The sequence below is a fragment of the Salvelinus namaycush genome, chromosome 1, assembly GCF_016432855.1.
Source record: "Salvelinus namaycush isolate Seneca chromosome 1, SaNama_1.0, whole genome shotgun sequence".
Classification (NCBI taxonomy): Eukaryota; Metazoa; Chordata; class Actinopteri; order Salmoniformes; family Salmonidae; genus Salvelinus; species Salvelinus namaycush.
Genome location: NC_052307.1, coordinates 24,750,319 through 24,777,242, shown reverse-complemented (window position 1 = coordinate 24,777,242; position 26,924 = coordinate 24,750,319). Strand labels below are relative to the sequence as shown.

General features: G+C 41.5%; 1 protein-coding gene across 1 annotated transcript; it reads right to left on the bottom strand.

Annotated features, from left to right (window-relative positions):
• Window positions 1-607: 607 nt before the first annotated feature.
• Window positions 608-25,193, bottom strand: LOC120054641 (mitoferrin-1-like). The gene is made up of 4 exons (XM_039002144.1): window positions 24,960-25,193; window positions 2,063-2,291; window positions 1,768-1,824; window positions 608-1,635 (listed from the first exon to the last, which is right to left on the bottom strand). Exons 1-4 carry the CDS (start codon window positions 25,113-25,115, stop codon window positions 1,103-1,105), a joined length of 975 nt encoding a protein of 324 aa, XP_038858072.1. The 5' UTR covers window positions 25,116-25,193; the 3' UTR covers window positions 608-1,102.
• Between the last annotated feature and the right edge of the window lie 1,731 nt (window positions 25,194-26,924).

Sequence of the window (26,924 nt, the reverse complement as noted above, 5' to 3'; positions counted from 1 at the left end):
AGTGAACATTTCTCCATCCACCTGACAGGTGTGGCATATCAAGAAGCTGATTAAACGGCATGATCATTAAAACAGGTGCACCTTGTGCTGGGGACAATAAAGGGCCACAAAAATGTGCAGTTTTATCACACAACACAATGCCACAGATGTCTCAAGTTTTGAGGGAGCGTACAATTGGCATGCTGAATGAAGAAATGTCCACCAGGGCTGTTGCCATAGATTTGCATGTTAAAGTCTAACATAAGCCGCCTCCAACGTCGTTTTAGAGAATTTGGCAGTACGCAAACCGGCCTCACAAACACAGACCACGTGTAACCACACCAGCCCAGGACCTCCACATCTGGCTTCTTCACCTGCAGCATCGTCTAAGACCAGCCACCCGGACAGCTGATGAAACTGAGTGGTATTTCTGACTGTAATAAAGCCCTTTTGTTGGGAAATACTCATTCTGATTGGCTCCACAATGAGTGGGCCTATGCCCTCCCAGGCCCACCAATGGCTGCACCCCTGCCCAGTTACGTGAAATCCATAGATTTGGGCCTAATGAATTTCTTTCAATTGATTGATTTCCTTATATGAACTGTAACTCAATAAAATCGTTGAAATTGCATGTTGCATTTATATTTTTGTTCAGTATACATACTGTATGAATGTAGCCAAACACAATCACCAGATAGAGATAGACGAAGTAGGGAGTGTTGTGCGCTTAGTGAACAGGTGATTTGTGAAAAGGGCCTGTTGCCATATGAAGATGCCCTTTTCTCTGCATTAATGGAAAGACAAGCCATCTCTGTGCATTTCCTGTTCATGTAACAGCCTCCACTCCTCTAATGAATGACACTGTACAATGGAAGGGCTTGCTGAGTAGGTAAGAAGGGTAAGGAGTGCCACAGTCTACCACTCCCACAGCAAGTCTTTCAAACTTCCTCCATTGCAGTGACTTCCCTTCGAGAAAACACAGATTATTACACAACAGCACACAGATATAAATTATGAACACGACATTGCATACACAATGAGACTTTTGGCATGGATTCCATTGGAGAGCCAGGAGCTTCCAGAATACGTGTGGTGGATAGTCGGCCCTGTCCACAGCCCTTCCTCAGACTGGGCCTGCTGTCCCAGCCTCTCCCTCCATCTGCTGCTTGGTCAGGAAGTACTTAAAGAACTCATAGACTGACCAGGCAATTGCAGTGGAGGGCATCTGGTATATGACCCGGGCCTGGATCCCTTTGAAGAAGGCAGCCATGCCGCCAAAGCGATACACTGTCCTGAAGGCATTGGCCATGCCTGTGAGATGACCACTGATGTGCATGGAGCTGAGCGCTACGTTCTCCTGTGTGTTGAGCAGGGTCTTACACACATCCAGCGGGGTGGTTATCGCTGCAGACACGGCCCCCGCCGCAGCCCCAGACAGTATGTGGCTGCCGGGGTGGTACTGTCTGTGGGGGTTGAGCCGCTCCTGCATCAGTTCATAGGTCATAAAGTGGACAGCCTGGAAGGGAATGTTCATGGCCAGCTGTGTGCTGTAGCTGCGGTAGAAGGCTGCGAGCCCCTCAGTATGTCGTATAGTCCGAACACAGTCCAACAGGTTCCGGTAGGGAGAGTTGTACATCTGCATCCGCTGTTTCACCACTAAGACACCATGCAGGACAGCATCGTCACACAGACAGGGGAACAAAGAAAAGGGGGTTCATATTCTGTACTCATTTCTAATTGAGAACATTTCTAAATCGAACACCCCAATGCCCCCTTTGAAAGCCTTACCTTCAGCTGGGTTCATAACTGCGTCATGCAGCACAGTGGCCACACAGCCTGCCAGTCCTAGTTGGAACAGAGTCATCAGTCAGTCAGGCCTCCACATGTTACCACCCATCAACATACAATACCTCATGTGATACTACATCAGTTCTCACCTCAACTGTCTCAAGACAATTACTTATACTGTAAGTTTATCAAAACGACTACCAAAACAATTAACTTATTTCTGTGCCATGTTCCAGTGATCACCTTCCAGTGGTCAGTGTGAAACATGAGAGTTCCAAGGGAAACAGAACTGTACCATTGGCTATGTGGCTGTTTCCTCCATTCTGAATTACTTCGCTGAGTGTGCACTTGACCCGTTCGTAGCAGGCAAAGTAGAGGGCGTGGGCAGGGCCAGCCCCCAGCATGGTGATGTTGAGGCCCCTCAAGGGTCTGAGGAGACCCTCCGTTTGGATGATCCTTCTCAGGGCCTCGTATACGCTGCTGTACTGAGCCTTCGGGTCTGGCTGCAAACTCTGCATCCTGGTCTGGAGAAAGAAGAGGGTAATTTGAAGTGAGAGACCCTAGCTTCTCATGGACGTGGTTCATACAACCTGCAAAAGCTAAACTAAAGACCGTAGTCAAACCTCCACACACTCACCTGGGCTGTCTGTTTCTGAGGTTATTGTTTCTCCAGTGATCTGATGTCCTGCCATGTTTCTGTTAATGTCTGTTCTTGTCAGAACTCATGTCCTGGGGTGTATCTGTCCAAGGCCTAGGGTGGGGAACTGTGGCAATTCTTTGTTATACCCTGCCATGCCAAGTTATTTGGACAGCACAAAGAATGTTTTTATTTGGCCTAAAATGTAGGGCAGCCCAAAAGACAGGCTATTTATCTTCCTCAGCACATTGCCTTGTGTTTCCGTCCTTTCCCCAAACAATACAATATCAATTACATTTCCTTCAGATACATCTGGAGGCTTGAGGGACTCATACAACTTAGTTTAAGTTTTTGTCAAATTGAACTAAAACTCTACACGAATCACAGACATAGTTGAACTCTGCCTCAAGGAGACAATGAATTCTGCATGTGCCCTCAAGACTAGCTTCTGTAGTTGTCTTTTACTTACATGTGATATTACTTATCTTCCATCACTCTCTCAACAAGTCTTTGAAAGGGGGATTCCAATGGATCATTCCGTCTCAAAGAGCACAAGAAAGAGGATTGACACCATCTCAGATTGTTCTGAAATTGTTTATGTTCTTAGAAAAAAGATTAGCATTCCTGCAGCTTTATTTTGTTGAAATATGATTTGATCTAAGAAATTAAGCTAATTGATTGCACCCAAATTGGCCATTTTAATTTATAGGATTCATATATTTAATAAATATTACACCCAACATCTGATTTGGACTATGGATTTTGACCTTTTTCTAACAATGAGTTAGACATGAGGAATCCAAAGAAATGGTGAAAAGCCACCCACGCCAATCCCACCCAACAATGAGTATATAGTATCAGTTCTCTATGTCTCACAAGTAGTATGGTGCTGCGGCTCGGAGTATTGTTTCTTCATCCTATGTAATCTATTCACACTGAATTTGGTGATGTTTCTCCCCCTGTCCAGAGAAATTTGTCATTGAAGTTGTTAGGTTAAATGTCCTATCCTACTTCTGATATTACCAGGTTCTGACCACTAGATAGTGCTGTTCCGGGCATTCTTTTTATTCATTTAGTATTTGTGGCACAAATCCAATGCAAGTCAATCGTAGCTATATTAGAATTTTCACGCTTCATATTGTTTCATATTATGCTGTATCGTCTATTTCGTTGTGTCGCAAATCACACTCTTTTAGGCAATATTTTTCGTCAATTGGATAACACTTTGCGTTCTGAAATTTGCAACACAAACAAACATGGAGGAGAGTGAACGTGACACAGAGCACGGACACACGGAGCTCGTACCTAAATGAGGGGCTACTTCGGTCGCATGGACGTGGTTTGGGTATGAAAAGTCTGACACGGACCAGAAAACTGTCCTCTGCAAAATATGCCGCAGGCCGGTCCCGACAACAGGCTCAAACACCACTAACCTCTTACCACCTACGCAAGAATCATGTGAAACAGTACAGAGAGAGTCTACGGATGAGACCCAAAAAAGTACAGTCGAGTGCTCAAAACAAACCCGACTCAGACGTTGCAAGAGGCTTTTGCCCGCGGCACACCATATGGCAAAGAATCACGAAGATGGAAGGAGATTACAACTTACGTCTGCCAAGACGTGACCCCAATTTACACGGTCGAGAAACAGGGGTTACATGAGTTGGTGCAAACACTCGAACGGAGGTACCAAATTGATATGTGACACGTATTAATGCCAAAATAACATGCAAAACAGGTAAGCCCCCAATATATATATATATATATTTGAAGTGCTTTGAGAGGATGGTATGGCACATTAACTCCACCATCTCAGACACCCTAGACCAGTGGTAACCAACCTTTGAGTCGAGATCACTTTGAGTCAAAATGCAAGCAGAGATCTACCACCCAGATTTTTTCCAAACATGACTTAAAAAACATAAGCCTATGCATCATTAACCAGGTTTCCTCCAGATGTGACGCTTGGCACAGGCAAAAGAGTTTAATCTTGGTTTCATCAGACCAGAGATTCTTGTTTCTCATGGTCAGAGTCTTTAGGTGCCTTTTGGCAAACTCCATACGGGAGGTAGAGTGCATTTTACTGGAGGACTGATTCCGTCTGGCCACCATAAAGGCCTGATTGGTGGAGCGCTGCAGAGATGGTTGTCCTTCTGGAAGGTTCTCCCATCTCCACAGAGGAACTCTGAAGCTATTGGGTTCTTGGTCACCTCCCTGACCAAGGCCCTTCTCCCCAGATTGCTCTAGGAAGAGTCTTGGCTTCCAAACTTCTTTCATTTAAGAATGATGGAGGTTACTGCTTTCTTGGGGACCTTCAATGATGCAGAAATGTTTTAGTACCCTTCCCCAGCTCAGTGCCTTGACACAATCCTGTCTCTGAGCTAAACGGACAATTCCTTCGACCTCATGGCTTGGTTGTTGCTCTGACATGCACTGTCAACTGTGGGACCTTATATAGACAGTTGTGTGCCTTTCAAAATCATGTCTAATCAATTATATTTACCACAGGTTGTAAAAACATCAAGGGTGTTCAATGGAAAAGGGATGCATCGGAGCTCAATTTCGAGTCTCACAGCAAACAGTCTGAATATTTATGTATATCATTTCTAAAAACCTGTTTTCACTGTCATTATGGGGAATTGTGTGTAGATTGATGAGAAAAACGATTTAATACATTTTAGAGTAAGCCTGTAACGTAACAAAATGTGGAAGTCAAGGGGTCTGAATACTTTCCGAATGCACTGTTAGACGGATTTCTTCAGCCTCCTGTTGAAGAGGCGCTGTTGCACCTTCTTCATGCACTGTCTATGTGAAGGGGCCATTTCAGGTCATCAGTGATGGAACTTGAAGCTTTTGACCCTCTCCACTGAGGCCCTGTCGATGAGGGGTGCGTGCTCTCTACTGTCGCCTGTAGTCCACGATCAGCTCCATTTTGTTGACGTTGAGGGAGTTTCTTTTCCTGGCACCACTCTGCTAGCATTATCACCTCCCTGTAGGCTGTCTAGTCATTGTTGGTAATCAGGCCTACCACTGTTGTGTCGTCAGCAAACTTGATGATTGAGTTGGAGATGTGTGTGGCCATGCCGTGTTGAGGATCAGCATGGCGGAGGTGTTTTTGCCTCCCTTCACCACTTGGGGTCGGCACGTCAGGAAGTCCTGGACCCAGTGATGAGCTTGGAGGGCACTATGGTGTTGAAGGCTGAGCTGTAGTCAAACAGCATTCTTACATACAGTAAGTATTTATCTTGTCCAGTTGGGATAAGAGTGTGTGCAGTGAAATGGCGACTGCATCGTCAGTGGATCTGTTGGGGCTATTTGTGAATTGTAGTGGGTCTAGGGTGTCAGGTAAGGTGGTGGTGATATGGTCCCTAACTTGCCTTTCAAAGCTCTTCATGATGAAAGTAGTGAGTGCTACGGGGCGATAGTCATTTAGTTCAGTTACCTTCACTTTCTTGGGTACAGGAACAATGGTGGAGATCTTGAAGCAAGTGGGACAACAGACGGGGATATGAAGAAATGTAAAATGTCCGTAAAAACACCAGAGAGCTGGTCTGCACATGCTCTGAGGACGCAGCTTGGGATGCCATCTGGACCGGCAGCCTTGCAGGGGTTAACATGCTTATAATTATTTAGTCACGTCGGACACAGAGAACGAGAGCACACATTCCTTGTGAGCGTTGAGGGCTTGCGTCAGCGGCTCAATGTTGTTTTTCTCAAAGCGGGCGAAGGCGTTTAGCTCTTCCGGGAGCGAGCTGAAGGTTTTCACTACGTAGCTGGCTTTCCCTTTATAATCTGTGATTGTCTGGAGTCCCTGCCACATACGTCTCGTGTTTGAGCCGCTGAATTGCGACTACTTTGTCCCTGTACTGTCCTTTTGCCTCCGATTGCCTTACTGAGGTCAGCTGGTCTGTTTGTACACGCCGATGTTCACAGTCACCTTGCCATAGTTAAATGTGGTGGTTCGTGCTTTCATTTTTGAGCGAAAGCTACCATCTACCACGGTTTTTGGTTTGGATTAGTTGTAATCGTCACAGTGGAAACATCCTTACCACGGGAGCTTCCTTCTTAAGTTTCTCCTCTGGTGAGGAGCAGATTGGAGGCATGATCTGATGTGCCTAAGGGAGGGTGGGGGAGGGACTTGTAGCCATCCCGGAGTGGAGCTTAGCAATGATTCAGTAAAACAGAGTATGTTACAGTTCCTGATGTCTCCCTGGACAGAGATCCTCACCCTGAGCTCGTCTACTTTATCATCCAGGGACTGAAAGTAAGCAAGTAATATACTCGGAAGCAGTGAATGGTATGCACGCCGCCTGAGTCTGACTAGGGTCCTACTTCTTCCTCTTCTCCAGCGTCTTGGTGCAGACGCCAGGATGAATAGAGCTGCCTCGGGAATTTCAAATAAAGGATCCAGGTCAAATTTCAGCTCGAATTTCTGGTGAGTGCCCGCCCATCTAATATCCAAAAGTTATTGTCGGCTGGAGGTAATAATACAAGAAACGTTCTGAGCAAATAATGTAAGAAATAAACAAAAAAAATAAGGAAACTATGTCTGTCGGCTAGGGTTGCAAAGGGTCAGAAACTTTCTGGTAAATTTCCAGAATCTTTCCATGGGAAGTTAAGCCCTGGAATTTGCGGAATTTTGCTTAATTTCATCAAAAAAGTTAGCTTATAACAGTAAACCTTTTTTGTGGGATACATATAAGGCAATTCTAGGTCTTGTGGCATATTTTGTTTGAACTATCCCCAATTCAATGGAATTGCAACCCTCTTGCACACTAATGAGAAGCTATTGAGCCCAGAATACTACTGTACACTGTCTTAGCCAAGGACTACATGCTTTCTGGTAAGTTTTGATTACAATACTGGGTGGGGTGAATATATTTATATGACATACATGATTTTTTGTTAACTGGTAAATAGTAGCCTACAGCGAAGTGTGTTTAATTCATTTCAAAATTGTTAACAATTTCTGCTAGTTAGTTTTTGCTACCATGTGGGTTTTAGCTTACTTGCGCGTGCTAACTGAGGAGTGTTAATTCACCTGTTCCCATACATGCTTCATTTTAAAACATTTATTTAACAAAGGAGATGTTTAATCTAACTGCTTAACTATTTACAGTTGAAGTCAGAAGTATACATACACTTAGGTTGGAGTCATTAAAACTCGTTTTTCAACCACTCCATACATTTCTTGTTAAACTATAATTTTGGCAAGTGGGTTAGGACATCTACTTTGTGCATGACAAGCAATTTTTCCAACAATTGTTTACAGACAGATTATTTCACTTATTATTCACTGTATCACAATTCCAGTGGGTCGGAAGTTTAAAAACATAAAATTGACTGCCTTTAAACAGCTTGGAAAATTCCAGAAAATGATGTCATGGCTTTAGAAGCTTCTGATAGGCTAATTGACATAAATTGAGTCATTGAATGTGTACCTGTGGATGTATTTCACGGCCTACCTTCAAACTCAGTGCCTCTTTGCTTGACATCCTGGGAAAATCAAAAGAAAATCAGCCAAGACCTCAGAAAGGAAATTGGAGACGTCCACAAGTCTGGTTGATCCTTGGGAGCAATTTCCAAACGCCTGACGATACCACGTTCATCTGTACAAACAATAGTACGCAAGTATAAACACCATGGGACCACGCAGCCATCATACCGCTCAGGAAGGAGACGCGTTCTGTCTCCTAGAGATGAACGTACTTTGGTGCGAAAAGTGCAAATCAATCCCAGAACAACAGCAAAGGACCTTGTGAAGATGGAGGAAACACGTAGAAAAGTATCTATATCCACAGTAAAACGAGTCCTATATCGACATAACCTGAAAGGCCGCTCAGCAAGGAAGAAGCCACTGCTCCAAAACCGGCATAAAAAAAGACAGACTACGGTTTGCAACTGCACATGGGGACAAAGATCGTACTTTTTGGAGAAATGTCCTCTGGTCTGATGAAACAAAAATAGAACTGTTTGGCCATAATGACCATTGTTTTGTTTGGAGGAAAAAGGGGGAGGCTTGCAAGCCGAAGAGCACCATCCCAACCGTGAAGCACGGTGGTGGCAGCATCATGTGGGGGTGCTTTGCTGCAGGAGGGACGGGTGCACTTCACAAAATAGATGGCATCACGAGGCAGGAAAATTATGTGGATATATTGAAGCAACATCAAGACATCAGTCAGGAAGTTAAAGCTTGGTCGCAAATGGGTCTTCCACATGGACAATGACCCCAAGCATACTTCCAAAGTTGTGGCAAAATGGCTTAAGGACAACAAAGTCAAGGTATTGGAGTGGCCATCACAAAGCCCTGACCTCAATCCTATAGAAAATTTGTGGGCAGAACTGAAAAAGCGCGTGCGAGCAAGGAAGCCTACAAACCTGACTCAGTTACACCCAGGAATGGGCCAAAATTCACCCAACTTATTGTGGGAAGCTTGTGGAAGGCTACCCGAAACGTTTGACCCAAGTTAACCTGTCTAGGAGCGGAACCCCGTTCCGCTAGTGGAACCCCTCGCCAACAGCCAATGAAACTGCAGGGCGCCAAATTCAATCAACAGAAATCTCATAATTCAATTTTCTCAAACATACAAGTATTAGACACCATTTTAAAGATAAAATTCTCGTTAATCCAACCACAGTGTCCGATTTCAAAAAAACTTTTCGGAGAAAGCAGAACATCTCATTATGTTAGGTCAGCAACTAGTCACAGAAAGCATACAGCGATTTTCCAACCAAAGAGGAGTCACAAAAAGCAGAAATATTGATAAAATTAAATCACTAACCTTTGATATTCTTCATCAGATGACACTCCCGGGACAACATGTTACACAATACATGTATGTTTTGTTCGATCAAGTTCATATTTATATCCAAAAACCTCAGTTTACATTTGGCTTTGCCTCCAAAACATCCCGTGAATTTGCACAGAGCCACATCAAATCACAAAAATACTCATAAACATTAATAAAAGATACAAGTGTTATTCACAGATTTAAAGATATACTTCTCCTTAATGCAACCGCTGTGTCAGATTTCAAAAAAACTTGACAGAGAAAGCAAACCATGCAATAATCTGAGTATGGCGCTCAGAGACCAACAGAACCCAAGAAGATATCCGCCATGTTGGAATCTGTCACGTTCCTGACCTATTGTTCCTTTTTCTTTTATTTATTTAGTTGGTCAGGGCGTGAGTTGGGGTGGGTTGTCTATGTGTGTTTTTCTATGTTGGGGTTTTGTGTTCGGCCTGGTATGATTCTCAATCAGAGGCAGCTGTAGATCGTTTGTCCCTGATTGAGAATCATACTAAGGCAGCCGGGGTTTCACGTGTGTTTTGTGGGTGGTTGTATCTCGTGTCTGTATGTCTACCACACGGGACTGTTTCGTTTGTGTTTCATGTAGTCTGTTCCTGTTCGTGCGTTCTTCGTTTATGGTAGTTCTCAAGTCCAGGTCTGTCTACATCGTTTATTTGTTTTGGTAGTTTGTTAAAGTGTTTTCGTGTACACAATCTAAACTCACGACGCGTGGGCAGGTCCAGGCAAAAGTTCAGACGAAAAAAGTCATATTACAGTCCGTAGAAACATGTCAAACTAAGTATAGAATCAATCTTTAGGATGTTTTTAACATAAATCTTCAATAATGTTCCAACCGGAGAATTCCTTAGTCTTCAGAAAAGCAAATGGAACAGACCTCGCTCTCACGTGAACGAGCGGCACGAGCTCAAAGCATTCTGCCAGACCTCTGACTCATTCCCCTCTCATTCGGCCCCACTTCACAGTAGAAGCATCAAACATATAGACTGTTGACATCTAGTGGAAGCCTTAGGAAGTGCAACATGACCCATATCCCACTGTATCTTCAATAAGGAATGAGTTGAAAAACGACCAACCTCAGATTTCCCACTACCTGGTTGGATTTTTTCTCAGGTTTTTGCCTGCCATATGCGTTTTGTTATATTCAGACATCATTCAAACAGTTTTAGAAACTTCAGAGTGTTTTCTATCCAAATCTACTAATAATATGCATATATTAGCAACTGGAACTGAGTAGCAGGCAGTTTACTCTGGGCACGCTTTTCATCCAAACGTGAAAATGCTGCCCCCTATCCATAACAAAGGCAATGCTACCAAATACTAATTGAGTGTATATAAACTTCTGACCCACTGGGAATGTGATGAAATAAATAAAAGCTGAAATAAATCTCTACTATTATTCTGACATTTAACATTCTTAAAATAAAGTGGTGATCCTAACTGACCTAAGACAGGGAATTTTTATTAGGATTAAATGTGGATGATGTATTTTGGGAGAAAGTGGTAAGCAGCCTGAAACCTATAGCAGCAGCCATTGCACGGATTTAGGAAGACAATGCCATCCTGTCTGATGTTCAGATGTAAGAGAAGAAATCCGTACTGCCCTGCACACTTCACTTTTGCTCGAAGCAGAGGAAACTGCAGTTCTGAAATACATAAAAAAGCGTGAAGACTTCTGCCTGAAGCCCATACATGCCGCAGCGTACATGTTGGACCCCAAGTATGCTGGCAAGAGCATCCTGTCTGGTGTAGAGATCAACAAGGCCTATGGTGTCATCACTACAGTGTCTCACCACCTTGGCCTGGATGAGGGCAAGGTTCTTGGCAATCTGGCGAAGTACACTTCGAAGCAAGGGCTTTGGGATGGAGATGCAATATGGCAGTCGTGCCAACATACCTCAACAGCCACCTGGTGGAAGGGACTTTGTGGATCTGAGGCACTTTCCCCTGTTGCCTCCATCATCCTCCAAATCCCACCAACATCAGCCACCTCAGAGCGCAACTGGTCCTTGTTTGGGAACACACACCAAAGCACACAACAGGCTGACCAATACAAGGGTTGACAAATTGGTGGCCATCCGGGCAAATTTTAGGCTTTTTGAGCCTGACAACAAGCCATCCTCAACAAGGTTGGAAACTGACAGTGAAGATGAGGCCTCAGAGTCTGATGTTCAAGAGGTGGACATTGAGGAGTTCCAGGGAGAAGACATCATTTTACAGATGTATGTTGAAAACATTTTTGGGAGATGCGATGGCTCATTGGGGATCATTGAATATTCCCTTTCTTTTGTTGTTCAGTAAAATCATCTCATGTGAAGGGTCAACTCATTAAGTTCAATTCGTAACTAAATAGTTCTTTATTTCTATTAGAAGAATTTAATTATTTGCAATTATGTCTACTTATGACAAGGTAAAAGGTTTATGTTTGTCTCCATATGATATGGTAAATATATCCAATGCAAAAAAACATCTACATTTAAATGGTATTAATATTCATTTCCATATATTCCCTTAATTTCCACGGAAAGTTTCCACCTATGAATATTCCCCTAAATGTGCAACCCTACTGTCGGCGCCATCTTGTTCTTTCTTAAGTGGCTCACTATTTAATAAAAAGTTTAATAAAGTTTGCGGACGACACTACAGTGGTAGGCTTGATTACCAACAACGACGAGACGGCCTACAGGGAGGAGGTGAGGGCCCTCGGAGTGTGGTGTCAGGAAAATAACCTCACACTCAACGTCAACAAAACAAAGGAGATGATTGTGGACTTCAGGAAACAGCAGAGGGAGCACCCCCCTATCCACATCGATGGGACAGTAGTGGAGAGGGTAGTAAGTTTTAAGTTCCTCGGCGTACACATCACGGACAAACTGAATTGGTCCACCCACACAGACAGCGTTGTGAAGAAGGCTGAAGAAATTTGGCTTGTCACCAAAAGCACTCACAAACTTCTACAGATGCACAATCGAGAGCATCCTGTCGGGCTGTATCACCGCCTGGTACGGCAACTGCTCCGCCCACAACCGTAAGGCTCTCCAGAGGGTAGCGAGGTCTGCACAACGCATCACTGGGGGCAAACTACCTGCCCTCCAGGACACCTACACCACCCGATGTCACAGGAAGGCCATAAAAATCATCAAGGACAACAACCACCCGAGCCACTGCCTGTTCACCCCGCTATCATCCAGAAGGCGAGGTCAGTACAGGTGCATCAAAGCAGGGACCGAGAGACTGAAAAACAGCTTCTATCTCAAGGCCATCAGACTGTTAAACAGCCACCACTAACATCGAGTGGCTGCTGCCAACATACTGACTCAACTCCAGCTCACTTTAATAATGGAAATTGATGGAAATTGATCAAAAATGTATCACTAGCCACTTTAAAACAATGCCACTTAATATAATGTATATACTGTACTCTATATCATCTACAGCATCTTGCCATCTTTATGTAATACATGTATCACTAGCCACTTTAAACTATGCACTTTTATGTTTACATACCCTACATTACTCATCTCATATGTATATACTGTACTCGATACCATCTACTGCATCTTGCCTATGCCGTTCTGTACCATCACTCATTCATATATCTTTATGTACATATTCTTTATCCCTTTACACTTGTGTGTATAAGGTAGTAGTTGTGGAATTGTTAGGTTAGATTACTCGTTGGTTATTACTAGAGGTCGACCGATTATGATTTTTCAACGCCGATACCGATACCGATTATTGGAGGACAAAAAAGCCGATACCGATTAATCGGCCGATTTATTTATTTTTTTAATTAAAAAAGTTTTAGATATATATATATATATATATATATCATACACACACACATTTTTTGTAATAATGAAAACTGCAACAATACTGAATGAACAATGAACACTTTTATTTTAACTTAATATAATACATAAATACACACACACACAGCTCTGAAGTGACAATGATACTGAAGAGTCTGCTTAGGAGACAAATACTCTCAACTGTTTGAATAAAAATTGAGTTTAAGTTACCTGTGATGAATGTTGAAAACAAAAACTGTCATTTCTATATGCAGGAAATCCTATTTTAATAATGGGCATGGTAAGAATTGACGACCAAAGTGCGAGTCATAATTCCCATGACACCTTCTAGCAAAATCTGAAAAGCGGTTCCTTCATTTATTCCATAGGATATTTTTAGATTCACTTAAAATAAGGTCTGTGTTTCGTGTAGGCTTACACCACCTTGCCAATTTTATAACTGTGTAGATATCCATAGGACAAGGTAACTCTGATCAATATTGGCTAAATATAAGCGAAGATCATTTTTTTTGTAGAGTGGATTTATGAAAATACACTGCTCAAAAAAATTAAGGGAACACTTAAACAACACAATGTAACTCCAAGTCAATCACACTTCTGTGAAATCAAACTGTCCACTTAGGAAGCAACACTGATTGACAATACATTTCACATGCTGTTGTGCAAATGGAATAGACAAAAGGTGGAAATTATAGGCAATTAGCAAGACACCCCCAATAAAGGAGTGGTTCTGCAGGTGGTGACCACAGACCACTTCTCAGTTCCTATGCTTCCTGGCTGATGTTTTGGTCACTTTTGAATGCTGGCGGTGCTCTCACTCTAGTGGTAGCATGAGACGGAGTCTACAACCCACACAAGTGGCTCAGGTAGTGCAGCTCATCCAGGATGGCACATCAATGCGAGCTGTGGCAAGAAGGTTTGCTGTGTCTGTCAGCGTAGTGTCCAGAGCATGGAGGCGCTACCAGGAGACAGGCCAGTACATCAGGAGACATGGAGGAGGCCGTAGGAGGGCAACAACCCAGCAGCAGGACCGCTACCTCCGCCTTTGTGCAAGGAGGAGCACTGCCAGAGCCCTGCAAAATGACCTCCAGCAGGCCTAGGCCGTCATTGAAAATAAGAATGTGTTCTTAACTGACTTGCCTAGTTAAATAAAGATTAAATAAAGGTGTAAAAAAAAAAATATATATATAATTCTTTTTTACACCTTTATTTAACTAGGCAAGTATATATATATATATAAAAACGGCAAATCGGCGCCCAAAATACCGATTTCCGATTGTTATGAAAAGTTGAAATCGGCCATTCCGATTAATCGGTCGACCTCTAGTTATTACTGCATTGTCGGAACTAGAAGCACAAGCATTTCGCTATACTCGCATTAACATCTGCTAACCATGTGTATGTGACAAATAAAATTTGACTTGATTTAAACCTAATCCTTGAGCGAGTTAAGATTCGTCCCTTATTTACCAGCAATAGGCCAACTGCATGTCTGTAGTTTACCTCCCTATTATGCTATTATCTCAGCATCCTAATCCAAGTAATTCCATCTATTTTGCAGTTTTGCTCTAGAGTAGAGGTCGACCGATTATGATTGTTCAACGCCGATACCGATTATTGGAGGACCAAAAAAAGCCAATACCGATTATTCTGCCGATTTTTTTATTTTATTTGTTATAATGACAATTACAACAATACTGAATGAACACTTTTATTTTAACATAATACATCAATAAAATCAATTTAGCCTCAAATAAATAATGAAACATGTTCAATTTGGTTTAAATAATGCAAAAACAAAGTGTTGGAGAAGAAAGTAAAAGTGCAATATGTGCCATGTAAGAAAGCTAACGTTTAAGTTCCTTGCTCAGAACATGAGAACATATGAAAGCTGGTGCTTCCTTTTAACATGAGTATTCAATATTCCAAGGTAAGAGGTTTTAGGTTGTAGTTATTATAGGACTATTTCTCTCTATACCATTTGTATTTCATTAACCTTTGACTATCAGATGTTCTTATAGGCACTTTAGTATTGCCAGTGTAACAGTATAGCTTCCATCCCTCTCCTCGCTCCTACCTGGGCTCGAAACAGGAACACAAAGACAACAGCCACCCTCGAAGCAGCGTTACCCATGCAGAGCAAGGGGCATAACTACTCCAAGTCTCAGAGCGAGTGACGTTTGAAACGCTATTAGCGCGCACCCCGCTAACTAGCTAGCCATTTCACATCAGTTACACCAGCCTAATCTTGGGAGTTGATAGGCTTGAAGCACAGCGAAGAGCTTCTGGCAAAACGCAGGAAAGTGCTGTTTGAATGAATGCTTACGAGCCTGCTGCTGCCTACCACTGCTCAGTCAGACTGCTCTATTAAATCATAGAGTTAGTTATAACATAATAACACACAGAAATATGACCCTTTGGTCATTAATATGGTCGAATCCGGAAACTATCATCTCGAAAACAAGACGTTTATTCTTTCAGTGAAATACGGAACCGTTCCGTATTTTATCTAACGGGTGGCATGCGAGAAATTTCCAAGAAACTGAAGATCTCGTACAACGCTGTGTACTACTCCCTTCACAGAACGCAAACTGGCCCTAACCAGAATAGAAAGAGGATTGGGAGGCCCCGGTGCACAACTGAGCAAGAGGACAAGTACATTAGTGTCTAGTTTGAGAAGCAGACGCCTCAAGTCCTCAACTGGCAGCTTCATTAAATAGTACCGGCAAAACACCAGTCTCAACGTCAACAGTGAAGAGGCGACTCCGGGATGCTGGCCTTCCTACAACAGGCCAATGACACAAAGCACAGCTCCAGACTACGCAAGAACTATTTAGGGAAGAAGCAGTCAGCTGGTATTCTGTCCAGCACAGTCACCGGATCGCAACACTATTGAGCTGCTGTGGGAGCAGCTTGACCGTATGGTACGTAAGAAGTGCCCATCAAGCCAATCCAATTTGTGGGAGGTGCTTCAGGAAGCATGGGGTGAAATGTCTTCAGATTACCTCAACAAATTGACAACTAGAATGCCAAAGGTCTGCAATGCTGTAATTGCTGCAAATGGAGGATTCTTTGACGAAAGCCAAGTTTGAAGGACACAATTATCTCAATTAAAAATAATTATTTATAACCTTGTCAACATCTTGACTATATTTCCTATTCATTTTGCAACTCATGTCATGTATGTTTTCATGGAAAACAAGGACATTTCTAAGTGACCCCAAACTTTTGAAAGGTAGTATAAATAAATAAATAAAAATCCAGATCCTACTCCTACAGAGGGAAGCCTACTGGGTATCCTTCTTTTAAATAATTGACCCCTAGCAGTCTGAATATTAACTTTGATCTCAGGCCCTTCTTATGAACAATTATATTTTCTATGAACAAGTCTTAAATATGAATATATTATTTCTACAGCTTATCAGCGTACACCCAATATATTCCCCCTGTTGATGATGCTTATTATGCATTATGGTTGAACCAAAAGATATGTAAAAAAAAAAATATATATATATGAAATTGGAAACAATTTATATTTTTTTCATATGAAATTTAAAACAAATAATGTTGATGCTAATCTTATGCTAATGCTAACAATGGCCTAATATATTCAATATGCTTTAAACTATTGTCTTTTAACAGTTTCACAATTCATTCTAATCAACCTAATAATTATGACAAGACAACCCTCACTATTGTCATTGGTTTCACTAATTGCACTGTTTTGTCCACATAACCTGGTTCAAGCATTCGTGACATTACACTGAAGAAGGCACAGTGATGCCGAAACGTTTGTGTTTTACCCAATAAATCACTGGGAGTTTATACATGGAGTGTGTGACTATCTTTGTTTTTATAGCTTACAGTTTATTCACCATTAGTCAGCACGTCTACACTAAATCATTTTCTCTGGGTGTGCGCCAGCTCATGCTTTTTAATTATTCTTTTTAGAATCTAAAATAATTACACAAGAACCGTATAATTAGACATAGGAATCTTTTTCCTATTTATTTTGTTTCATAACCACTGCAGAATATATTCCTCACCTTTTCTGGCCGTGATGGGTTCATATTCCTGTAGGAGCCATACAAGAAATTACCATGGGCATCTCTCATTTAAATTGGACCTATTAGCCTAGTAAATAAATAGGCTGTATGTATTTCAGGTTTTGCAATATCATAGGCAGGGTGGTTTATAATACTGGTACACAGTCCAAATTAAACAGCTGATCTTTTACATTGAAGTAGGCCTTTGTATCAAGTTTCTATTGTCACGTGCACAAGTACAGTGAAATGCCTTTGCTTGCTCGTTCCCAATAATGCAGTAATGAATATCAGTAGTGCTATCAACAAAAAAGTAAAGTAGAACAAAAGCACACGAGAAATAGAACTAACTACTGTAAGTACTGTAATATTTTTGGGGAGAGTAGCCTGCCCTAAAATGTTTCAGAATTCACAGCCAGTCCATCATATTTAGGTTGGGGAAAAGTCTATATAAAACATTGTTGTGGACAATGCCGACAACATGGGCTTCACTACCTCGACAACCCAAGGACATATGTAAGGATATTGTTTGTGGACTTTAGCTCAGCCTTCAACACAATCATTCCGGACCAGCTAGAGCACAAATTTACCCAAGCTGAAAGTATCGGACTCCATCTGCCAGTGGAGACCCTGAGGGAAATTCCACGGTAACGAAATTATACTTTGACTCTATTTTTTTTTTTTACTTTAAAAATAAATGTATGCCAAACAAAAACCATTGATTTCAAAGTTTAACCATCCATACAACTCTATGCACAAGGTCTACTGTTAACAATTTCAACTGAAAAATGAACATAAACTAATTTAGTGGAAGAACTGTGCAAACTGGGAACAGAATTATGGTTTTTATGCAACCCCTCTGTCAATGTTGAGAACCACTTCTTGTTTTAGAAACTAGTAAATATCTGCTCCGAATTAAGATTCAAAGATGTCTGCAGAAAGAACAGAGTTTCAGCTACGACATGACACCTTGATTTTGAAAAAAAATCTAGTTTGGCTATTGAACTACAGTAAAGGAAGTGGCAACGGAATTACATCATGGGTCCCTGATCTGTACTTCACAGAAATGCATAATTATGGATATGGTCATACTCCTCATGTTTCACAAGTTTGGACATCACAGCAGAGCATAGTACAATACAGCACAGTACACTGTACTTTACTTCAATGTAATGTATTGACTGTACTCTACTCACTGTACTGTCCAAACTTGTGAAACATTCATCAATGATAGGTTCAGATTTGGTCCAGTCCGGTCCGTCTTTATTACCATCAAGGCAAGAGTGGCCAGACTAAACTTTAACGACCATGCACGTCCAGTGTTGGTCGGTGCTCAGTGAGTAAGGAAGCTGGTTACAGTAAATGGAAAGAGACGGGGCTCATTGGTAGGTGTCAGTAAGATCTGGGAGAGGTGACATTAACTGAAGTGTTAAAGAAAGAAAGAAAAGAAAGGAGAGAATGAAAGAAAGGGAGAAAGTTTGTCCAAACTGTTTTACCACTCTTGGTTTGACCACCAGACGAATTAATGAAAGAAAACAGTTCCCAGCTGAACATAACAGTATGCCAATGCATGTGACCCAACTGGCAATGAAGTCATTCATTTCTTAAAGACACCACGCACACTTTTAGAAAACAGATTGCTTCTTCAATGCAAATGTTTTTAAAATCAGTACAAATAAAATATGTTAGCAGCTGCTAAGAGAACATAAGTCCTAAATGGAAGGCATTGTTTCTCATCGGTATCCCCGTGAAATCAGCCAAAACAAGCTCAATAACTCATTCACACACACTCCTATTGAATAATATGCATTGACCTGTATTGAGAATAGACTTAGGCTACATTTTGATTTACCCAGTTTATCAATAGAGATTTACCATTCAAATAAATGATGACCATTGTTGTTTTGTAGTTAGATTGGTAAAAACATATTTTTTTTTTTTTTTTTACAATTGACTCAATTAATGCCTACATGGCTGTGTTAAGATTATGTAAATTATGTTCAAATGTAATGATATTGAACTCAGATGCCCATTGATTTTACAGCGGAGTATCTGAGTTTATATCTGTCTGGATCAAGTGCCATTCTGTGACTTTTGCTAAATACGTATTTTTTTGTGGTATTGTTTTTGTATCGTTTTGGTATTGAGTATCGTGACAGTACCGAGTAATGTGATACTAAACCTGGTATCGAAGTCAAAACACTAGGCAGTATATCTTCTCACTAAGGCATATTCTGTGTGTGTTTATACAGTGGTGTAAAGTACTTCAGTAAAAATACTTTAAAGTAATACTTAAGTAGATGTTTATGTACTTTACTATTTATATTTTTGGCAACTTTTACTTTACTACATTGCTAAAGAAAATAAATTTACTTTTTACTCACATTTTCCCTGACACCCAAAAGTACTCATTACATTTTGAATGCTTAGCAGTACAGGGAATTGGGTCCAATTCATGCACTTATCAAGAGAACACCTCGTACGGCCTCTGATCTGACGGACTCAAACACACATGCTTAGTTTGCAAATGATGTCTGAGTGTTGGAGTGTGCCCCTGGCTATCCGTAAATAAAAAATAAAAATAAAAATGGTGCTGCTTTTTATACTTAAGTACATTTTAGCAATGCCATTTACTTTTGATACATAAGTATATTTAAAACCAAATACTTTTAGACTTTTACTCAAGTAGTATTTTACTGGGTGACTCACTTTTATTTGAGTCAATTTCTATGAAGGCATCTTTACTTTTACTCAAGTATGACAATGACAAGTACTTTTTCCACCACGGTGTATAAATTTACTTGGCGAATAAAAATGATTCTGATGTAAGGCTGGGCGATGTTTTGAATTGTTTTGAATTCAAATGTTTTTGCGCAATATTTCTAATGCCTGTATCGCAAGAATCAATGTACTTTTTATTTTCAGTTTTATGAGCGTTTAGGTCTGCTTGTTCTCATGTCTTTCTGGTCTCATCTCTTTCTGTGCTGCGTGCAATGACTGTAGGCTGGATGCACCTTCCAATTACACACATCAAGCCCCTCCCCCTGCCACTCACAACAACAAAGATCACTTCCTCCTCTCTGACAACTCGCTATTTGCATTTGAGGTTTGGTCCAACAGAATCAGTCATATTGAGACATTTTACTGTAATAGAGAAGTTACACTTTTTATGTCTCTCAACTCAAATTGCGTGCAGACACTACTAAAAGAGGGGAGGTATCAATGAACATTGATTCTGGCAAATGAATTCAGTTTATTGTACCGTGTACGGCCAGCAGCATGTTTTTGCCAAAGACTGTTATACTGGCTGTCAAGTGTGTGTTTTAATGCAATAAGCATAAAACAAAATTATATAAGGAATTGGCAATTTGTTCTCATTTTGAGAAAAGGGGTAGGCTCCTTGATTTCAACATCTGAACAAAGTGGACAAGCTAGCATGCTGTTTAAACAGTTGGAGATGGACAGAAGGGTGTGTGCATAACAATTCAACTATTCTACCCTGTTAGCTAGGAAATAGATACAAGTTGGCTAAACTTGAAATATAAAGATTGGGCCTATGTTGCGACTCACTAGCACATAGGCTTGTGCTTGAGAGATTGTTTATGAGACCTGTGTTAATTTTCTATAATGCCAGCTACAAGAAGTTACGCCTCAATCACACCGACAGCGTTATTGCATTTTGGTACACCAGAAGTACATTCATTTCCAATGGAACGCTGCGTTTGCCTTGCAGCATTGCGTTGCAGAGGCAGTGCGTCCTGTGTGGTGCATACGTTGGATTTATCGAACGTATGTGTCAAACTGTATGCATAGACGGCTTGACAGAAATGGTGGAAGGTGAATGTTGAACTTCTGCGGCACATATCCAGATGATACTCTGTACTATCTTGCGCAATGACGCTAATCGGTGTGATCAAGGCATTAGTCATTATTAGTGAATGTGCATTATATGCATGGTTCTGGTTAAAAAAAATATAACCAAATGGATATTTTTAAAGAGACTTGAAAGCCAGATCAGTGATTATTGTGATCTCAGATCTGTAATACTGATACATGTTGGACATCCTCTTTCAGAGCCTACTTTAAGTGATTAGTAAAGTGTCCTGTTCCCTCTTAAGCACTAATGAAGTGAGACATACAAAATTGAGCAATCACAAAGTGGTGAAGGAAGTGTACAGAATGAGACTGTGCTGTCAAACATCTTACTTTTTGATACTCTAGGCTCATTCGGTACTTCTGGGCTCAGCCTTGCAGAGAGAGACTTTGCCTGCCTCCGTCTGCACTCAGTCCACTTGACAAAACAGAGCTAGCTTTATCCCGATTGGCGGGTCTCACAGTGACGGTACAATGCCTCAGGCTATTAAAATGGCTACTCTTTCTGGCTGTGCAGTGCCAAAGAAACAGGAAACTAGCCTATTGATTGAATATTAGACAAACTTGTTGACCTTACTTCATTTGGTTTATTTTCTCACCTTTTCCAACAAGCAACTAATGTAAAATCTCCAACAATGTAATAACTCATATTTAGGCCAACAGTATAACATAAATCAAATAAATCTGCTGCATAACACGCAATGACTCATTTGTTTGCATTGTTCTACTGCCATCGATCTTAGTTTACCACCAAGAGATGCATTCCTGATAGGATTAAGACATACAAGAAGTAGATAAATAAATAAAATGATTAAAAAATTATGATAAAACACACCCTTTGGAGATGACAGAGTAATAAAACTATTAGTAAATATATGCTACCAGGATCTAGGGTTAGGCTAACTGCAAAGTAATCTCCAATACATCCAACTGAAACTCAAATTTTTTCAATTAACTCTTTATTACACAATATTCTTGTAAAGAAATTAATTACGTTCACCCTTCCTACTGGCAAGGGGGGGAAAAGGACCCATTTGGCACTGGAGTGGAAAAATCACACCAGCTCATCCTGGTTGTTTTGGGCAGGAGTGAAAAGCAGGTCTGGAAGGAGCAAAATTAATCTGGGCTCTATGGGAGGCATAAGACATGCTGTTCTTTTACACTGTTCCATGACAATGTATGGAGTTTGTAGTTTAGACATGGGGCAGGGAATCCCTGTTTCTGTGTGACACAGCTGCTTTAGTTGTTCAGAAGGGAGTGACTTCATCAGTAGCAAGCTAACTTCAGAAGCCTGAGAAACCTCACACACTGTAGGGGTTAAAAGGTCACCCTACCATGATAAAACTGGGAGACCAGAACATAGTCTTCAGATTGCTGGGGATGTCTATGTGTTTTGTTTCTATTACATTAAAAGTCATGACTAATTCCTTCCGAGTGGTGGAGCGGTCGAAGGCACTGCAATGCAGTGCTAGCTGTGTCACTACAGATCCTGGTTTGAATCCAGGCTGTGTCGCAGCCGGCCACGACGAGGAGACCCATGAGGCAGTGCACAATTGGCCCAGCGTCGTCCGAGATAGGGGAGGGTTAGGCCGGCCGGGATGCCCTTGTCCCATTGCGTTCTAGCGACTCCTGTGACGGACCGGGCGCATGCACACTGACACGGTCGCCAGGTGCATGGTGTTTCCTCCGACACATTGGTGCGGCTGGCTTCCGGGTTAAGCAGGCATTGTGTCAAGAAGCAGTGCAGCTTGGCGGGTTGTGTTTTGGAGGACGCGCGGCTCTCGACCGTCGCCTCTCCTGAGTCCATACGGGAGTTGCAGCGATGGGACAAGACTAACTACCAATTGGATACCACGAAATTGGGGAGAATCATGACTAAATATGTGCTCATAGCATGTGTGTAAATACATTTCATGAGTGCATCCCATGGCTGGCACAAGCTGTTTGCTAATCAGCTTGTATAAGAGGGGGATAGTGCGCACAACATTTTTCTGCAAGTGAATAATTCGAAACACTTCCACGCTGGGACATGAAGATAACACCCGACACTTCTGGAAGTAGTACAGAGGGCCGTATAGGTAACTCCCTGCAACTCCCTCATAAATAAAAGGTTAGATCAGTAATGTAGGCTCCTGAAAAGCACATGGGTTATTGTTTTATGAATTAATGTAGCCTGTGTTTATCCTGCACTGGCAATCCTTATCCTTATCACAGGGACATCAACAACTAAGTTATTGTTTCTTAATTTTACAGAGATTCAGTAAATAGTTTTCTGCTGTGTCTTGGGTCTCCTAAGCGGGGAAATCACCCTGGTACCATCTTTCTTCTCATAATGTTTTTATAGAGTATGAGTAATGTCTTATGCAGCCACTGAATTGGCCTAGCCCAATGACAAACAATTGAAGTGATGAGCTGCATCATAGTTGTCAGGGTTATTTTCCTTGTCAGTAGTCACTAAACTTTTAGGCCTAACGCTTCACGGTAGACGGCAAACCCGATGTCATTGTTTTCAATGAGAGCATGACGGTGAATGCCATTGAGACTGGCGGTGAATGCTGTCAGCCTCCACAGTAGACGGACATTGCCGCCAAAGTTTGAATACATCATATTTTGCCATAGCATTGTTTTCTAAGATGTTGATTTGCACTCATTGTTTACTGAAATAACCATAGCAACGCATACCCTCGTGCCGGCTTGCTTTTGCCGTCACCCTCTTTATTGCTTTCTTGTCCCGCTACGCCGATACATTACGGTTTTTGCGTCCCTAATCTAAACGCAGATTTAGTGACGAAGAAGCAATCTTTCAATGGACAATTTAAAGTAAGGGGTACAGAATATCTACTGAACTTTAATCTATTCCTATATTAAAATGAAGTTCATAGCAGCTGAGTTAATGAAACACTGTGGCTATGTGTTGATCAAACATGTCAAGTCTGGCTCTTAAACCTTGAGCTGTAAAATGGACAGCGTGAAAGGTCCAACACCAGATCCTGGCAGCTACTGAGGAAGTGGCGACAATGGCTTGTGTAACCCTGTTGAATAGACACACAACCTAGTTTGGCTCCATGTCAGATTGTCTCATTCTAATGGTTTGATTAAGATAAAAAGTTGTATACCTTTTTTGCCACAAACTTTATTCTGTTGATGTGTCAAGTCAAGTGTTTATGTAGACAGGGCTATCCAGCAATGTACTTAGATAAACGTGTATGAATGAACTTCACTGAATGAGCTGGAAAACAATAACTACCGGTATGCAATGAAAGGGGGCATAGCAGGGAACAAAGTTCACAACCACTTACTCATTACTTATATGTCTTACTATAGGCTACCTACATGCCCTTCAGCCCTGACTAGTCCAGCCCAGGACTAAACCACTTGGTTTGGTATATTTAACATGAAAAATAATATTGACCACTAACTACAGTTGTCCAGTTCCTTTAGGAACACCTTTCCCCCAAAGCCACCTAAATTTGAGCCCGTTTGACAGCTTTTGACCTTCACCTGTTTGCCTCAATTGCCTGACAACTAGTTTAATAAGACGGTCGGTTGTGGGTACGATAAAGAATTATATAGAACAAATGGGCACTGTGTGGTTAATGTCAGAGAGCTATCTCAACATGTGCAGGCGTTAACCAGTACTTGATGGTTGTTGGATTTGAAAGTTTTAGCAAACAAGCTAACTGTTATACGTTACCTAACTAGCAACTGTAGCTAAGTGTGCGGCTGAATAGCTTACTGGAAACGTTCAATAGCATGTTTCGTTAACAGGGTGAGTATTTTAAGGGAGACAGGGAGGATTTCACATATGCTAGCAACAGTGTCTTGCATGTCTCATAACGTTAGTTAGCTGGCTAGTTAGCAGCTAGCTAGCCAAATAGCTAGTTTTCACACAAGCAAATCTGGTAAGGTTATTTCCTCCTCTGCTTGTTGGTGGGCTGGAAAGCAGAAATGCATAATGATGCGAATGAAATGGGTCATTGAGTCATCACTTGGTTCATGCGGTAGCTAGCTCACCTACCTTGACAGAGTCCACGGGGTACATCACCGTGTGCTCCAGGATTCCAGCCACTGCTCCTGCTGTCATGTGGATTGTCAATGAGGCATGAGGTGGTAAACTTTCGTAGTCACCGTCGCCTTCCAAAGGCTCTTCATCTTTACCTTTAATCTCCGACATCTCCACGGTTGCCGTCAGCGCGCAACTCCATGCGAGGCAGACTGGTCAAAAGGATATCTTCAGACACAAGCACTGAATGAGAGGCATGGATAACCACAACATCATTACCGAGTTCCAGCGCCTAGATGACGTCGGCAGTAAACACGATGGCTGTCTAGTTTGAGCAATGAACATCCAGAAAACCGAAAATGAGGCGGGACCAACAGCCAATGAGAGTAGCCACGCTAGGCATACTCTACTACCAAAATGAGGGTGTTCGATTGATCTCACGTGCCCGTGTAGGCATGTTTTGCATCGGTTGAAAGTTAATTGCATTCGGCGAAGTCGGCTCCAAACAAAAGTGATGTAATTAAGTACGTGTAGCAATTAGTAGGATTCTGGGTTTCCCATGCAAAAGTGTTTGCTTTAAATAACAACGCTTTATCTACCTTTCCAATTAAAAATTGTTAGATAATTCAAACATTTACTTAATGGAAAAGAGATGTATGTTTTTGGACTATGCACGATGCTTCCTTCTTGGCAAAATGACCGAGCAGCACAGATTACTGCTCGATTTGAGATGGCGATCCTCCCACCCCGCTCTTGCCCGGTGCCCCGCGGCTCAACATAATCGAATCCGCGCACTGACAGTTCTTTTCAATGACCAATATGAGCACACAAAGGTCATTGATCCCTTGTCTATTTCAAAAGTAATACATTTTTCTATGATTTTTGTCATTTTTACCCTTACTAAATAATAACCGACAATGCCACTAGAATACCGCATGAGGAAGCACTTAAAATCCCCTCAACATTAGCTGAAGGTTGATGCGAGCATGGAGTACAAGGAGTGGAACATTAGCTAAACCAAAGAGGAAGAGAGAGGCCCAACTCGGTAGAAAATCTAGCTGTCTCCCTCCAAGCATGGAGTTTTTGTATGGAGGTCAATAGGGTACCACAGTATGAGCCATAATTACCATATAATCTGGCGGTCAAACAGGGAAATGGTTCCAATCATTTTTCCACCATTCATTTTTCCCATAGGGGATTTTAGAAACAAGTAAAATAAGTGCTGTGTTTTGTGTAGGCTTACCCTGGTGTGACGTTTTGATAATCGTGTAAATCTCTCTAGGACAAGGTTACTTTTATCAATATATTGGCCTGTATCCTACATTACTTTAAATGGACAATTCTGTGAACTTTCTTGTGCAAGTTTTAAATTGACACAATACCTGTTAGCAAAGGTGTCAGCTAGAGATGACGTGTAGGAGCTTGCAGGGATTTGTAGTTTTGCAAGATGTCTACATTAATGCTAATTAGAATTTTTGAATCTGAGACTAAATAGAGCCAAATGTATTGATAGAAGTGTCCTTGTCCAAGAGAGATTTACATGGTTAACAAAATGTCATGCCAGGGTAAGCCTACATGAAACATAGCCCTTATTTTAAAATGACTGGAACATTTCCCTGTTTGACCACTAAGATTTATGTGTATTATGACACCTCCACTGTGGGGCTCAATCAGACTGTTGAATTTGGTTTAAAAAAAAAGTTTTGTTTATTTGATTAAATACAAGTTTCATAATTCTTAAATTGTAACAAGTGTACTGATATAAGTAGGACACGTGAGAAAAAAACACTACATCGGAGTTGTCTCGAGATGGTTATGCATATTCATGGCATGAGGCTAGTAGCATAGCATCTCTCTCCATTGAATACAGGAAGTTGACGTCAACAACCCTCATCGAAAATATTTAAAAATGGATTACAATAATGAGATGTATCCACCAATCCAAAGAAAGGATAGGTGGGAGCTAGACAGACTACTGTG

Excerpts from the sequence above, each read along its gene's own strand:
- LOC120054641 (XM_039002144.1), bottom strand. The coding sequence starts at position 25,115 with ATGTCGGAGATTAAAGGTAAAGATGAAGAGCCTTTGGAAGGCGACGGT. Across the intron at positions 2,292-24,959 it reads ACCCCGTGGACTCTGTCAAG|ACCAGGATGCAGAGTTTGCA; the intron begins GTAGGTGAGCTA and ends TTCTTTCTCCAG. Across the intron at positions 1,636-1,767 it reads AGTTATGAACCCAGCTGAAG|TGGTGAAACAGCGGATGCAG; the intron begins GTAAGGCTTTCA and ends ATGGTGTCTTAG.